This window comes from Schistocerca americana, chromosome 1 (genome assembly GCF_021461395.2).
Source record: "Schistocerca americana isolate TAMUIC-IGC-003095 chromosome 1, iqSchAmer2.1, whole genome shotgun sequence".
In the NCBI taxonomy this organism is placed as follows: domain Eukaryota; kingdom Metazoa; phylum Arthropoda; class Insecta; order Orthoptera; family Acrididae; genus Schistocerca; species Schistocerca americana.
Window position 1 is genome coordinate 386,948,313 of NC_060119.1, and position 17,956 is coordinate 386,966,268.

The 17,956-nt window shown below is 40.6% G+C and overlaps 1 protein-coding gene across 3 annotated transcripts in view; it reads right to left on the reverse strand.

Annotated features, from left to right (window-relative positions):
- Positions 1-17,956, reverse strand: part of LOC124601570 (ribosomal RNA processing protein 36 homolog) — a 75,117-nt gene that overhangs the window by 11,033 nt on the left and 46,128 nt on the right. For all 3 annotated transcript variants that reach the window (XM_047136254.1, XM_047136255.1, XM_047136256.1), the window contains 2 exons: positions 11,134-11,251; positions 10,642-10,813 (listed from right to left, as the gene is read on the reverse strand). In XM_047136254.1, the coding sequence (XP_046992210.1) occupies positions 10,668-10,813; positions 11,134-11,251 (264 nt within the window). In that variant the 3' untranslated portion in view covers positions 10,642-10,667. The remainder of the gene's footprint in view (positions 1-10,641; positions 10,814-11,133; positions 11,252-17,956) is intronic.

Consider the following 17,956-nt stretch of genomic DNA (forward strand, 5'->3'; position numbering starts at 1 on the left):
GAGTACGTGACAGGGTAACAGAAATATTTAAGCAGTGCAGACTTGGAAGGGGGATCAACCTAGCAAAGACAGAGGTTGCAAATGGGGAAGACCATTGAGATAAGCAAGTTTGACAAAGGGCAGATTATTATTACACAGAGCCTGTGAACGAATATATCAAAAATGACAAGCCTGTGAACGAATATATCAAAAATGACAAAGCTGGTCAAATGTTCACCTGTTCTGCCACGAGCATCTACGGAAAGAGGTAGAAGGACAGTGAAACTACCATTAGGTGCTAAATGATCGGACATACACGGCTCTTAATAGAATGTGAGGTTCAGAGGCTTGTCTGCTCTGTAAAGTACGATAGATGATGATCTGTGGCATCTCTGTCAAAAGAGCAAAAGCTAGTGCATATGCAAGTGTTTTGGAGCACATCATTTACCGTACGCTATTGAATATGGAGCTCCTCAGCAGAGCACCCCTACATGTTCACATGTTGGCCCAACAGCACAGACAATTATGACTGCACTGCGCATGGGACCATCGGAATTCGACTGTCGATCAATGGAAACATGACAGCTCTTTTGGTGAATCACATTTTTGCTACATTTGGTCGCCGGTCATCTCCACAAACACTGTCATCCAAGTGTACGATGGCTCGAAACGTGTAGAGCATCATGGATGCAGGCAATGGCAGACATTCTCCTGCACTTGCATGGAACCTGTGGTAGTAATCAAAGACATGCAGACAGCTGCGAACCACCTGCATCCCTTCATGTTTGATGTCTTCCCTAACGGCAATGTCATCTTTCAGTAGTATAACTGTCCGTATGTCTGAGCCAGAACCATGCTACAGTGGTTTGAGGAGCATTATAGTGAACTTGTTTTGATGTCTCGGTGACTAAATTCACCTGATGTAAATCCTATGAAACCAAGCTGGGTCACTATAGGGCGCCATCACCACATACGCAAATCAGAGGCCTGTTATTTGCACAAATTACATGACTTGTGCATAAATGTCTAATGCCACATACCTCTGGAAACCTACGAGCAAACTGTTGGATCCCTCATATGCAGAGTCAGTGATTTATTTTGTTCCATAGACAGGTGGTGGTGGTTAGTGTTTAACGTCCCGTCGACAACGAGGTCATTAGAGACGGAGCGCAAGCTCGGGTTAGGGAAGGATTGGGAAGGAAATCGGCCGTGCCCTTTCAAAGGAACCATCCCGGCATTTGCCTGAAACGATTTAGGGAAATCACGGAAAACCTAAATCAGGATGGCCGGAGACGGGATTGAACCGTCGTCCTCCCGAATGCGAGTCCAGTGTGCTAACCACTGCGCCACCTCGCTCGGTCCATAGACAGACAAACAAGCTATTAAGCAGGTGGTCATAATGTTTTGGTTCAGCAGTGTATAATGATGAGAGAACAGGACACACTTCTTTTTATGCAGAGATACTGTGTTTGAAATTAAATGACAAGCAATTGTCATTGTCCCAGTACTTCTGAAATTGCCTAAGTCGAGCTTGTGCCTACACTCACGACAGTGAGAATCTTGATGGTAGTATTGTTACAAGCTATCAAGTGCAAACTGTAGTAGGCTACCGTTGGCACTTGCTGAAAATGATACTTCTCTAGAACTGCGGCAACAATGAAGCGTTGCCCTAAAACACAAACAAAACTGCATTATGTGATTTGTTACAGTATAAATGCAAAGCAGGCTTGCAGAACCCAATTTCCCAATTTAACAGCCACAGATCTTCCCTGTATGGATACTTGTGGAATATGTAAATAAAATTCCAATTGATACATAAATGGTCAGTTGACAAATTAGTGTGTGCGATGGAAGTATGACAAAAAATGACATTTTATTTGGGGAGACAGACAGAGAGAGAGAGAGAGAGAGAGAGAGAGAGAGAGAGAGAGAGAGAGAGAAAGCTTAATGAGAGAGGATGCAATCATCTGAATTCATGGATTTTTGTGGTTTTCTCAATGCGATTGTTGTAAGACAAACTTTTGGTTGTCCAGCCAGGCTGACGATTCCATTCTTCTACATGATATTTTAATGTCTTATCAGGTAATTTCTGTTTTGTGTGCTGCAAGCAGACATGTTTGCTACTGAGAGTTGATCTACACTGATACCTTCTTGGCAAGATCCATGGGATTGGCTATGTACTGCAGCAGATGCTCATTTTCTGATACCTTCGTGGCATTCTCTGGAACATTTATCGCTTCAGCATTTTCAACTCCAATGGGCTGTGTAGTTGGAAAGACAATAATAATAATAATTTTAATGCCCGATGCCAAGCCTTCGGCCCAGATGGACATTTGAAAACAGACCTAGCATGCAGTATCAGAGATTCCTTACAAACAAGATAAAAATGAATTATAGAAAACAGACCTCCAGTGGTGAGGCTGAGAACTAATTCATTGTCCAGCATAATTAAGGGAAACTGTAATCTACACGGTAATAATAGAAATAGATGAAAGCTGAAAACCTGACAAATTAGAAGTGACAAACAAGACAACAGATATGCCACAGCACAGAAAACGGTCCTAATATCAGATAAAAAAAAGGAAATAAATGGGGTTACAAGAACAGATAACACGAAGGGCCCAATTGTGAAAAAGAAACCAAATCAAAGAAAATAAGATAGCAAAGATGCCTTACTGACACATAGATCATTAGAGATGACAATATTGGATGGATAAGATTACAGTTCGTGGTTGCTGCCTGTATAAGGAAAACCTAGGCATTTGTATGGTTATAAAACACTTAAGTGAGCATGGATGGTGTGAGATTTAAATTAAGAACTGCCTCAAATAGAAATAAGATTACTTTTTCTCTGCTTATGTACAATAAGTTCACTTTTGATGTCCCAGCACAGGAAGGAAGCATCAAAATAACCAGAATGGTGAGCCAAACACTAGAAACCCTGCTATGAGTCAGCTGGAATATCACTAAATTATCTCACGGATGGCTCTCTCTTCAATGGAAGTGGTTGTTAATTGATGGAACCTAGAAGGTAGTTAAAGAATAGTGTTGCAGAGGATGTTACATTACAGACTCTGTAAGTACTAGGGTTGACCGAAAAATAATGCCTCCATCTTCGTAACTCTTCAACACTTGGCAGCATAGGTATGCGGCAGGTACTGTCTTGTTCCGTAGCCTCTTCTCTACAGCTCCAGTTGGCGGGAGGCCCTAGCATCGAATGGTTGTGTTGTTACAGTGTTAAGTATGGAGCCCTGTGCAGACAGTCGGTCAATGTGATTTAAGCAACGTGCAGTTATTGAATTCTTGACAGCAGAAGGTGTCACCCCAAATGAGATTCATCAGAGAATGAAAGCAGTTTATGGTAGGTGTGTTGGTGTGAGTACTGTGTGTCGTTGGGTGAGTTAGTTTAAAGATGTTGAGGCAGGAACATCTGCCCTGCGTGACAAACAAAGAGTTGGACATCCTGGGACAGCAACCATCGAGTTTCATGAGCAAAATGTGTATAGACTGATTCAGGATGATCGTCGTATCACTCAGAGAGAAATTGCAAGCCCAATCAGCATTTCACTGGAACGTGTGGGTCACATTATTGCTTTGCTTGGCTGTTGGAAGATCTGTGCACAATGGGTACCCCGGATGCTGACTCCTGAAATGAAAGGGCACGGACTTGAAATTTGCCAGGAACTCCTCTTGCGTTACAAGAATGAAGGTGACTCCTTTCTCCACTCAACTGTGACAGGAGACGAAACGTGGGTAACACCATTACGACCCACAGACGAAATGTCAGTCTATGGAATATCAACACAAAGACTCACTCCACAAAAGGAAATTCAAGATGCAGCCTTCAGCTGGAAAAATCGTGGCCACAGTGTTCTGGGACGCAGATGGTGTTATCCATATCAATTTCCTTGATCGTGGAACTACAATAAATTCAGAGCATTAAATCACAACACTGTAAATTCTGAAATGACGGCTAATAGGGTCCGAAAGGAAAAGGGAAATGTTTTCCTGCAGCATGACAATGCCAAACCACACAATTCATGTACCACCACAGCAGAACTTCAGAGACTGAATCTCACCACCGTATGGCATCCTCCATACAGTCCAAATTTAGCACCGTCTGACTTCCGTCTGTTCCCGATAATGAAAGACGATCTGTGGGGACATCATTATGCTTCTGATGAAGATGCTGAAAGAACTGAGAGACCACGGTTGGGGAAACAGTGTGTCTACTTCATCCATGACGACTTCAGAAAACTTTTTCATCTTTGGCAGAAATGTATCCAATTGGCTGGTGGTTAAGTGGAAAAGCGAATATTGGTAATTAAAGATCACATTCTAAGGGCTATTTGTGCCTTTGATTTATTAAAATATTCCCATCCAAACCCAATTAACGAAGGTGGAAACATTACTTTTCATTCAACCCTCATAATAAACAGCAGTTCACAAGTAGTTGCTTCTGAGCTTTACCATTTGGAAAATGTTCATGAATTCCTTGCCAAATATCTTTATTTGTTTCCAGTAATTATTCTTGTTGATAAGTTGCATACTTTCCAACTTGGGCCTAGTTACGCCCCTTCTAGAGTTTCATATCAGCGCACACTCCGCTGCAGAGTGAAAATCTCATTCTGGAAACATCCCCCAGGCTGTGGCTAAGCCATGTCTCTGCTATATACTTTCTTTCAGGAGTGCTAGTTCTGCAAGGTTCGCAGGAGAGCTTCTGTAAAGTTTGGAAGGTAGGAGACGAGGTACTGGCAGAAGTAAAGCTGTGAGGGGCGCGAGTCGTGCTTCGGTAGCTCAGATGGTAGAGCACTTGCCCGCCAAAGGCAAAGGTCCCGAGTTCGAGTCTCGGACGGGCACACAGTTTTAATCTGCCAGGAAGTTTCATATCAGCGCACACTCCGCTGCAGAGTGAAAATCTCATTCTGGAAGAAATTTCATGTTTGTTTTGGTAGCAGGAAACTCTGTTTCGAAAGCTGTTGACAACTCTTAAATAATTGCAGTCACTGGTGTGAAAAAATACAGAGGGAAGTATAAGTACTGATATATCAACATAGATAAGAAAGTTCCGTGTGTTTACGAATTGGCAAAATACCGTCCTCTTTGTGTGCTATCATCTGCCAAACTTTGGTTTTGATGTCTCGAGCGGTTTAGGAGATATGAGAGATGTTGTGAGTATTTCATTCTCGCGGACGTGAGATCGGAAGTGAGCACGTTACAAAGGATCCATTTTCTCAAAATCGGAGGCAGACAGAGACCACCGCCCAAGTCTAAACAAAAATTCAACATGTTAGTTAAATTTCATATGCAGCAACATATGATGTAATATGCACCAAATGCAAAATCATAGCAACCCCTATTTTCCATTGCAAACTTTTCGAATTTTGCATAGCGTCTTACTAAAATGTGTACACCACAATAAGTATGACCATTAGTGAGATGATGGGCATTTCCCCACGAAGCTGACATTTAACGTTACAAGCAAGATAAAAATGAAATATTTTTACTGGGTCGTTTCTGTAAAATCATTTGAGAAAGATTACTGTGTGCACGTGCTTCATTTCCGTCAGCAGCACAGAGCGTGGTCAACCGGGGTGTGCAAATATGTGCGACCCGCGCGACATGTGCGGAATGTGCATGTCGTGCTGATGTTTCATGTCACGTCTCACGTGCTATATGCGTCTCAATTTGCGCTTAGCCTTAGAAGTGTTTATTTTGTAGCAAAATTGAAGTAGATACTTTCTGTGAGTTAGTATGGGTAGAGGTCATTCTTGGCAACCAGAATAAAATAATTGGATCCTTTTACCAACATCCCAACTCAGATGATACAACTGCTTAAAGGTTCATAGAAAACTTGACTCTAATTTCAAACATGTACCAAACTCATACGATTATAGTTGATGGCGACTTCAAATTACCATCAATCTGTTGGCTAAAATACATGCTTAAATCCAGAGGTACACATAAAACATCATCCAAAATTGTGCTAAATGGATTCTCTGAAAATGATTTCAGGCAGTTAGTTCACGAGATGACTCAAATAGTAAACAGTAGTGAAAACAAACGTGCTGCAATACATCCATAGACACCACAGTCTATACACAGTAGGTTAAAGTCACCTTTAACTATATCGCATGATCTGGGAATGTGTGTGTTACAGATTGTAGACTTTCTTTAGAACTGTCACAAAGGAATTGTGTGGCCCATAAAACACCCAACAATTACCTTGGTTCCACCTAGACTGTTATACGTGACCAAACAACTTCACTCTCACACTCAATTTGAGCCTCAATAGAGACAATATTTGTGTCAACTGCAATGGACACTCCCTCAGTGGCACACAAGACCATCGAGTTGCTCGATAACTCAGAACTAGAAAAGAACACTATCAGAAGACTGTACCCGAGGGCACCAGCACCACCACGGCCTACCAAAAATTCACAAGGAGGAGGTTCCATTACGGCCGCTTTCAAATAAGATAAACACGTCAACATACGGCATTGCCAAACATCTGGCACAGCTGTTGAAACCACTTGTAGGGAACTGTCTCCACCATGTGAAAAACTCGGTGGAATTCGTCAAGGTACTGTAAGAAATGCGCTTGACTGAAGAAGATCTGTTAGTCAGCTTCGATGTGATGTCATTATTCACACGGGTGCCACTGGAAGATTCTCTAGCTCTGCTCGAGGGACACTTGGATGAGGACACAGTCAAACTCTTTCGACATGTACTAACCATCACCTACTTCAAATGTGGTGGGAAATTCTACGAGCAAATAGATGGAGTTGCTATGGGTTCCCCCTTAGCACCAAGCGTGCCTAACTTATACATGGAATACTTCGAGGAGGTAGCATTGGACACGGCTCCACTGAAATCGAAAGCATTTTACAGATATCTGGACGACACCTTTGTGGTATGGCCACATGGTAAAGATAAACTACTCGAGTTCCTGCAGCACCTCAACATTATACATGAAAACATCAAGTTTACCATGGAGATAGAGAAAAATGGGAGCCTACCATTCCTGGACATCACTGTTACTAGAAATGCAGGAGGAATGCTGGGACATTCAGTACAAAGGAAGGAAACACATACGGACCTATATCTCAATGCTAGGAGCTGTCACCATCCAGCGTAACGCAGCTCTGTACTTACCACCTTAGCACACAGGGCGAGGTGCATTTGCTACAAGAAGAGCTTACTGCGCAAATTACAGGATCTAAAGGAAACCTTCAGAAGAAACGGCTATATCGAGAAACTAATAGGAAGAGCTTTGAGGGACAGTAAGAAGAGAGGAGGAGAGAGACCAGAAGAGGACGACACAACAGGTTGTGCGTTCCTGCCATATGCAGGACCACCAACAGCGAAGATCGCAAGAATCCTTAAGAAGCACCAAGTTAAGGCGGTCTTTCACGCAACAAAGAAAATCAAGGATATTCTTGGATCGACCAAAGACCCACTACGACTAATGTCACCGGGTATTTAGAGAATTGGATGTGAATGTGGAATGCATAGGGCAGATGCAACGCTGCATTACACAGCACCGTCCGGAACATATAAAAAAACGTGCATCTTGGGCATGTTGACAAGTCAACGAAAAGCATACCTTCAAATTAGAAGAAACAAAGAAGTTACGCGATGCCATCGGATTTTGGGATTTGGTGATAAAAGAAGCAGTAGAGATTCGTCTGCACGTAAATTTAGTTAATCGAGACAGTGGTTACCATCTCAGTGTACAGCTTGGGATTCTGCAATTAGGAAAATTCGGCAAGAACCATCCGGTCCTAAGGGGACCGCAGCCGGCACTGATATGAACAGACAGTGGGAATCGATGCCTGCACGCACGTCCCCCCCACCACCAGTGGCGCCATGCACCCGGTGTGATTCTGCTGGCATGTGATTGGTCGGTGGCCGGAATCTGATAGCGGTCCAGTGGCTACAAAGGTGCGCGACAAACAGCATCCAGACATTTTGCCTTAAGATGATGCACACACAATCCATTGAAACGTTGCAACTAGAAGACAACGCCACTCGACTGATAACCCGTGAAGATTTCATAGCAGAACTAAGCTGGTCCCATGCAAATATAGTGAGATGGGCAGAGAGTAGAGGAGCTCGAGAGAGCCACTTGCTAACCGGTCTATGGCTAACACCATGTTAGATAGCTCCACAAAAATAGTCTAAGATGATGAACTAGTGAGTTCATTTCAGTTAGAACATGTTGTGACTGAAGCGACTGGAGTTACAAACATTTTAATGAAAGTTTGGTGTTTCTACATTACGTAGTTGGAGATTTATGAGAGAGTGAACTTTCTGGTCCTAATAACAATTCTATGTGGCATATTTCGCGCTCTGTACGGAATACTTTGTTGAGCACTTCTTACTAAGAAGACCACTGAAATGACCAAATGTTTAACTCGCGAAGAGTGGAGGATCTGTGACTGTTAGATTATGAAAATTTGTCGGGTCAGACTTGCAAAAATTCTGGCTGCTTGCGAGTGAAAATGTGTTGTACTGACAGTGAATTTTGAAGGATAAAGTTTACCACATTAAATACGGACTTGATAGCCATTTCATGTGTTTCCGTATGAATAAAAAGCAGATTCAATCTAAATTTTAAATGCTTTCTGCAAGTAGAATGCATCCTCCGAATGCCTGATTTTTTAAATATGAACTTTCAGGAACTGACTTTCGAGTTACATGGCCTCTTTGTGACAGGTATTAGGTTTTGGATTCATCAGCACTGCTTTACACTGCCTAGCACGTATCTGCTACTACAGAGTGAAGGGACGTTGGAAGGAAGGAATATCAAGGTAGGTGGATGTTCGATAATTCAGGGAGAGAGAATGCAGACGACCGCACCGCCCCGCCGCATTGTCAACCCATAAAAAGTGTTCAACAATATATAAGCAGTGAATGCTATAGGGAAATATTGGTACTACACAATATGTACAAGAATCAAGAGGCAAGAAACAAGAATGTAAAACCAAGAACAAAATGTTGTTAAGATGGGTATGTAATCTTTAAACCCTACTGTTCATCTCTACACAGAAGAAGCAATTACAGAAATAATAATATAATAGTAATAATGTCATATGGTTCAGTGGCTTGGTTCAAGCCTTTCAATTGGACACCACTTTGGGGATTTGCGTGTCCCTAAGAAAATAAAAAAGTTTCAGGACTGAGATTAAAACTCAAGCTGAACAATCACCAATAATTCATTCACTGATGAAATTGCTATCCTTAATGAAAATGCGGAAGCATTTCGAGATCTGTTGAATGGAATGAACAGTTTACTTAGGACAGAACACGTAAAGAGTAAATGAAGGAAGATGAAAATAATGAGTAGGAGCAAAAACCAGATTAGTGGAAACTTGACCATCAAAATTGGGGACCACAAAGAGACACTATGAAGGAATTGTCCTACCCTTGGAAGCAAAATAACATGACAGATGAAGCAAGGAGGAAGTGAAAAGCACTCTGGCACAGCCGAAGAGAGTATTTCTGGTAAAAGGAAATATTGGCCTTAATTTGTGGAAAAAATTCCAAAAATGCACATTTGGAGCACATCATCATATATAAGTGAATTGTGGGTTGTAAGAACACCAAGAAAGAAGAGACCTGAAGTGCGTAATGAGGTAATCGATACATAATGTGGTGGTTTTCCACTGAACTGGCGAGGAGAGAAGCAAGTGGAAGACATTGGCCAGAAATAGGAACAGGATGACAGGACATGTATTAAGACATCAAAGAATAATTTCCATGGTGCTTGAGGGAGCTATTGAGGGAGAAAACTGTACAGGCCGATGGAGATTAGATTATATTCAACAAATAATACGGCAAGTGCTAATCTGAGATGAAGAGGTTGGCACAGGAGAGGAATTCATGGAGGGCTGCATCAAACCATTTAGAAGACTGGTGATTCCCCCCCCCCCCCCCCCCCCCCACACACACACACACATACATACGTACACTTCTCTGCTCACCCCAAAAAAGAAGGATAAGCAGAAATTTGTAATGGATTTTAACAGACACATTTTGATAAACTGAACTGTTTAAAGAGATCTAGATCACAAATGAACTAAAATATCTACATTAAAAATGTATTTCATTAGCTTACTTAGGACTACAGAAAGAGTATCCAACACAGTCAACAGAGGTAAAAAATATCAACTCAACCAAGTAACAAGTGGAGTAAAACTGAACATGTGGCAAAAAACTATGAATAAGTTGAACTACAGGAAATAGGACAAAAAATAGAATTACATCATGTGAACAGCCATAATCAATGATGCTCAAGAAATAAATTAGATGCACCAATCAGAATCAGTGACATTCTCCAAAAGTATGTTCCGAAAAACTCAAAATGTTCACCATATTGCAGAAAAATGTAAAACAAAAACAAAACAACCATATCTGATAGAAGAAAAATTTGCTATTACACTACAATAAAAAGAAAAGTAATAATGCCCAGTTTTACAAACATGAGAAATCAGTAATCATATTCCAAAAGAATGTAAAGTTAACTTATTTATTTATTTATTTATTTATTTATTTATTTAATAGCTTTAATTATGATTTTTAATTGTGTTTCACAGTGAGCTCACTTAGAAATAGTGAATAAATGAAAGGCACCAAAAATTAGTGTGGGAAAATCCTTACCTGCTGCCAGGTAATGCTTAAGAATTTCAATGTGAAGCATTACTGAGGTCTGGAAGTTTCTTTCGTGCAACATGAGCCGACTTCTTTCTCTGTTTCTCAATATGTTTCTGCAACTTGCCTTTTTTCTTCAGTTCTTCATACTGGTCCACTAACTGGAGTACTCTTCTTTCAGCTGCCAGAAAAAATGCAGTCCAGATTTGAAAAACAAACAAATACTTAATTTTCAACATATTACTGGCAAGAGGCTGGAGATAGAAGGATGGTAAGGACAATATGGATATTAAATCTTAGTACAGGGAAACCAATAGGTGAACTTTTATTATGCTATTTGTTTGTGTTACAATAATTAAAAACTTACAGCTTTGTCAGCAAATGTACTTGATTTGGAAAAATATACCTAACAAGTAATTCAGAGTGAAAATTAAGTAGCTCTTCTTTTGAGCACAAGCTACCACAGAATAATTTTTAGGTTAAAAAATAAAATAAACTCACATTTCTTTTTAAACCATGGCTTTTTACCCTGCTTCAGCATTTCAATCTGTTCTTGTCGTTCCAATTTAAGTTTTTCCAACTTCTCTTTGTGTCGTCGCTCTTCTCTATCTTGATTTTCCTGAAAAATTTGATTGCCAGAGATGTAAAGGCTTACTCTTGAGAAGGAAATCTCTATCTCTGAGCAGTGTGTTACAATGTGCTGCAATGAGCACTGTAAAATAAGCACATCAAGTCACAGTTACAGAGGCCCTACAATATCACCACGACATATCACATTACATATAGGCTTATTTTAAATTAATGACTATAGTATTTGAAGAAATATATCATAATTTACATTTTCGACCATTAAGCAATGGAAAATCTAGGATAGAATAATAACAATATTATGGAAAGGATAGACTGCTACTCACCATAAAGAGGAGATGTTAAGTTGAAGGCAAGCACAAGAAAACGACTGCTATACATTTGAGTTTCGGCCTCAGCAGTCAGAGACAATGGTCAAGTATGTGCGAGTTGTGCTTCTGTGAATGTGTGTGTGTGTTTTCTGCTTTGGAAGAAAGCCTTGTGGTCGAAAGCTCAAGTGTGTAGTAGTCTTTTTGTCGTGTCTGTCTGCAGCTCAACATCTCCTCTAGATGCCCCCATCATATTAACTAGAAATTATAGAATGAATAAACATAACCATTAAGTAACGCGTACAAGTGCTGAGCAGTAGATAGGCATATAAAAATTAACTGTAAGATAGTAAACCGGCTTACGAACTTGAGTTGTTCTTCAGAGCACACTGATACCCACATATACACAGAATTAGTTTGTACATGACAGGTGTATAGCACCTAAGAGGAAGAGGGGTGGAGGAAAAAAGCTACAAGTGGGAGGTGTGCGGTTGAATAGATGAATCACACTGCAACTTTCACTGGATTCTGTGTCTACGATAAGAAAGTGTGTACCTGTGGCAGGACTGCAAGAGCATCTGCTGGGTGGATCCACAAGACATGGACTATACCTGGGTCTCCATCACAGATATGATCCATGTGGCAAGGAGTTGGAAATGTGAGTGCCACAAGTAAGTCGGGTAGCTACAGACTAGCATTTTGTGACAAGGGAAAGAAGTTTGCATGGATATTTCCTAATTTCAGATTCCTGATGGAGCACTAGTGGAGGTCATGGTCAAATTTTTCTAGTACCGATATATGTTGGATAATGAGGAGATTGGCGTATACAAAGGGTTTATAGCTGTGTGTGATTCTATAATCTGATTGATAGAGATAGTGATCAATGGCAGCAAGGCCATGGGCTTGGGCAAAAATCATCACTTTTTCCTCATTGTTTCCCTTTCTTCCTTGTTTACTTCCAACACTGTTTTCCAGAGGTACCATTTCTTTCCCCATAACTACACCCAATTCATAATACATCCCTGCTGCAACCATCTCAACTAAAGGAAGTGTTCATTTCATTTCTTTGGCCAAAATCTCATCCCACAGACTGTTTTTGAAATATAGCTTATCCCATGAACTCCACTCAAATGGCTGGACCATAAAAATTCCTGCCCGTCCAGAAAGACCACACGACTCTCAGATTTCATCATTCCCTATCACTCACAAAAATCTAGTTCAACAGAAACAAACATCCATAACAAAAGCAACCCTCAGCAACCTCTTCTCCTGTCATAACAAATGACTGTTATGCAATCCAAGTTTCCTACACTCCACAGGCCAGTTGAACGCTTTCAGTCTTCTACTAGTCAAACACCACATCAAAAAGCTATCTGATCTACTGTCTTCTTAACTTCTTTGGAATACAAGCACACACTAACAAGAGGAAGCCACGACATTGGGCTCACAGATTTACTTCACACTTTTTGCACCTTTAGTAGGTCATTAAGACAACATAACCTGCAAGTAGTAAGGTGCTCTACTCTGGCAATTCTGAGAAACCTGCAACAGAACTTTTATGTGTTTGTTATGTAACTGATGTACCTATTTGTGGGTGCCGGACGTTAGAGTTCATGGTGGTCAAATGGTTAACATTCGAGCTTCGCTAGACGAACGTGCATGAGGCGATGGTCTGAATTCCATTCAGACCTTCCTTTTAGAAGTACAAGTGTAAATTGTTTAATATTCAAAAAATTTTCACCTACACTATCCATTCTTGCTACATTAGCAAGTACGAGTAGTTCCATGTAACTTACCAGACAGCCTGTATAAGAGATTTTGTAAATCATGACAGGCATACATTTTTAAGAGAACTCTATGCGTTTCTTCATTTACTCTTTGATAGTTAGAAATATGTTTGCTCTAATAATTAAATTTAATTTTAAAAAGTTAAGTAGTCAAATAACATGAAATCCACAAACAACATGAAATTCACAAATACACATGGTTTTTTTAAAAATTTTATTACCTCTCAAGTGTCATATAAATTAAATAATATGACCAGTGATAAAAAAACACAGTTTAAAAATTAAGTTTTAGTGAGAGTCTAAGTGTTGCTTCATACACATTCGTGTTACTACCTCTAACACTAACCACTTAATCACTATGAACTCTAGCATCTGGCGCCTACGCATAGATACATCAGTCACACAACAGATTCATACAACTTCTCTTGTGATTTTTCTAGAATAGTCCGAGTGTGCACCTTACTTCCAGCACATTATGTTTTAATGGCCTACTAAAGATGTACGAAGTTTGAAGTAAATCTGTGATCCCATTGTAAGATATGTGCACCATGAGACACCCTCTTGCCTTTCCCCATTAGCCTTTCACAACACCCCTTTCTCATTAATTTTAAATAGATAACACAGTGAAATGTTGGACTGGAATCTCTCAGATGCCAACTGATTCTATATGCACAGTAGTGCCTTTTAGAACTTTTTTAGTCCTTGCTTCCTGTACTTCATTCTGATAGTTTTACAAAACAATTTACTTCTTTGCATACATTAACCTGGAATCACCTGTTCATCTACATTCTTGAATGTGTGTCTGTACTTCGCCTGTACCTATACTCCAATGAAATAAAAATCTGACAAATGCATACACAAAACCAATGTTTCCTTTCCTACTGATACAATCCTTTTGTTGGAGAACACAGCAGCCAACCACAGTCTTAAACAGATCCTAATCTGATCATACTCTTTGCAGGTAAACACTGCAGCACTGTTGTGATGTAATGCAACCTTCCTCTTTCATTTGCAGGTGGTTCTATTGTTCTGCGGTAGTTGGCGCCAGCAGAGGAGTGTTCCAAAACAGAGTCTACTATGGATGCATGTATAAAACAGTGATGTGTGATTGAATTCCTCACTGCTGAAGAAATTGTGTCGATTGAAATCCACTGATGCTTGATTAAGGTGCATGGAGGTGATACAACAGACCTGAGCAATGTTAGGTGATGGGTATGGTACTTTCAAGGTGGTGAAAAGGATGTGTACAACAAGCCATGACACGGTCGACTCTGCACAGCTGTCATCCCTCGCTATGAAGAGCGTCTTTATCAACTAATCCATGCTGATTGGTAGATAACTACCACAGAAAGCTGAATGTCAACCTTGGAAACAAAGTTGGAACATTTTGGTTATCACAAAGTCTGTGTGGGATGGGTCCTGTGGTTGCTTGCAGTAGGATAAAAAACTCACTGAATGGAAATTTGTCATGATGTGCTGGACCACTACAAAGCTAGAGGTGACAATTTTCGGAATAGCCAAAATCCAAAAGACAGTCCAGGGAATAGCGACATGCGAATTCTCTGTCAAAAGAGGAAACTCAAAACACAGCTGTCTGCAGGCAAAGTGATGTGCACAGTCTTCTGGGATAGACAGGGTGTGGTTCTTTTGGATGTCCAGCAGCCTGGAGAAACTGTCAATTCAGCATGCAACAAGGAGACACTGAATAAGCTGAAAGCTGGAATTTCCATGGTAAGGCCAGAGAAGAAGATCAACTTTCACCTGTAACACGACAATGCCAGGCCCCATACCAATTTTGTGACCATGCAACTCACTGCAAAATTCAGCTGGAATGTTTTACCACATCCAACGTACAGTCCTGATTCAGCACCTTCAGACTTCCATCTCTTTGGGCCTCTGAAAGATGGACTACGCAGTGAACATTTTCAAGACTCAAATGCTGCTGTCAAAGCTGTAAGGGAATGGTTAGCCTCAGCTAGTTCCGATTTTTACAAGCGCAGCATGCAGGCTCTGGTTCACTGTTGGCAAAAGGCATATTGAATTGTGGTGACTGTGTGGAAAAATGACAGTTGTAGCTATAATATTGCTCTATTTAGCTGTGCTGTTGTGATTTATGTATCTCCTGTAGTTTCCATGAATAAAAATAGGAGGATTTACTTTTGGAACGATCCTCATACTTGGCAGAAGATCTCAGCCAACCATCTCTGAAACATCGCTCTACAACCTACAAGCCTAACTTTAAGGATCCTATTCAGAAATTCTAGATTGACTTCCAATTCGTGCTCTCATTCCTTGGCTCATACTATAAACACTATCAAATCAATATTCTTTTTCTCTATAACGACTCATTTTCCATATGCTTTCAAAAATTCTCAACCCTAACCACCTGGATGCCCCATTGTAATTGGTTGTAGTGATCCGATAGACAGGATTTCCATCCTAGTTAACCAATACAACCAACACATTGCTCCCTACTTAACTTTCTATGTAAAGGTCATCAACCATCTCCTCCACTAACCCACAATAGTTCCTAAACCATCACCTACAGATTCTTCCTTGTCACAGTTTATGTCACACTGTCACATCATCCATGTCTACCATCTTGTTGCCACCACTGGACACTAGTTCTACTGATGATTATATAAACAAAGATGATGTGACTTACCAAATGAAAGTGCTGGCAGGTCGACAGACACACAAACGAACACAAACATACACACAAAATTCAAGCTTTTGCAACAAACTGTTGCCTCATCAGGAAAGAGGGAAGGAGAGGGAAAGACGAAATCTTTCCCTCTCCTTCCCTCTTTCCTGATGAGGCAACAGTTTGTTGTGAAAGCTTGAATTTTGTGTGTATGTTTGTGTTCGTTTGTGTGTCTGTCGACCTGCCAGCACTTTCATTTGGTAAGTCACATCATCTTTGTTTTTAGATATATTTTTCCTACGTGGAATGTTTCCCTCTATTATAACTATATATATATATATATATCAATATAATGGAAGGAAACATTCCACGTGGGAAAAATTATATATAAAAACAAAGATGAGGTGACTTACCGAACAAAAACGCTGGCAGGTCGATAGACACACAAACAAACACAAACATACACACAAAATTCAAGCTTTCGCAACAAATTGTTGCCTCATCAGGAAAGAGGGAAGGAGAGGGGAAGACGAAAGGAAGTGGGTTTTAAAGGAGAGGGTAAGGAGTCATTCCAATCCCGGGAGCGGAAAGACTTACCTTAGGGGGAAAAAAGGACAGGTATACACTCGCACACACACACATATCCATCCACACATACAGACACAAGCAGACATATTTAAAGACAAAGAGTTTGGGCAGAGATGTCAGTCGAGGCAGAAGTGTAGAGGCAAAGCAACAAACTGTCCATTCGCATGAATGGACACAGGCAGACAGTGTTTGTTGGTAATGAGGATCACCCTGTGGCTAAACATGCCTTGGTGCACGGCCAGCACATCTTGGCACAGTGTTACACCGTCCGGGTTATCTGGATACTTCCCACCAACACCAACCTATCCGAACTCCGGAGATGGGAACTTGCCCTTCAGTACATCCTCTCTTCTCGTCATCCGCCAGGCCTCAATCTCCGCTAATTTCAAGTTGCCGCCACTCATACCTCACCTGTCTTTCAACAACTTCTTTGCCTCTACACTTCTGCCTCGACTGACATCTCTGCCCAAACTCTTTGTCTTTAAATATGTCTGCTTGTGTCTGTATGTGTGGATGGATATGTGTGTGTGTGCGAGTGTATACCTGTCCTTTTTTCCCCCTAAGGTAAGTCTTTCCGCTCCCGGGATTGGAATGACTCCTTACCCTCTCCTTTAAAACCCACTTCCTTTCGTCTTCCCCTCTCCTTCCCTCTTTCCTGATGAGGCAACAATTTGTTGCGAAAGCTTGAATTTTGTGTGTATGTTTGTGTTTGTTTGTGTGTCTATCGACCTGCCAGCGTTTTTGTTCGGTAAGTCACCTCATCTTTGTTTTTATATATATATATATATATATATATATATAGTGTGTGTGTGTGTGTGTGTGTGTGTGTGTGTGTGTGAGAGAGAGAGAGAGAGAGAGAGAGAGAATCAATTACATTCCCTTTGGGATTTTTGTGTGTTGCATTATTATTTGATCACATTTGAAATAAGCTACTAATGATAAAACATAGATTTGATATGTTCCATTAAGTTTCGGGTGTGCAGCCGCAAGAATTCTCCTTCAAATATTAGAAGAAGATCTAATATTTCGGCCTATAATGTTCAGCCATCTTCAGTGAGCTGCAAAACCGCCGCTCCAGTGCACTGCAGTCTTGCGGCTCAGTCTGAAGGTGGCTGAACATTATACAGCCAAAATATTAGAAGAAAAAGAAGGAGAATTCTTGCGGCTGCACACCTGAAACTTAATGGAACAGTCTTTGCGCCGCCAAAACCTGAAGATTCACATAGATTTGATATGTCTCCATTGTGCTAATGCTTGATAAGTAGACTTTTTTTTTCATTTTTACTTCTTACATTTTACTAACAGTGATTTTAACACAAAAATTTAATTTACCTGCACATAAAGCAATTGTATGAGGAAGGAAAGTATTTCAATTTGCTCCCCAGAAACAGAAATAAATTAATGTGTTG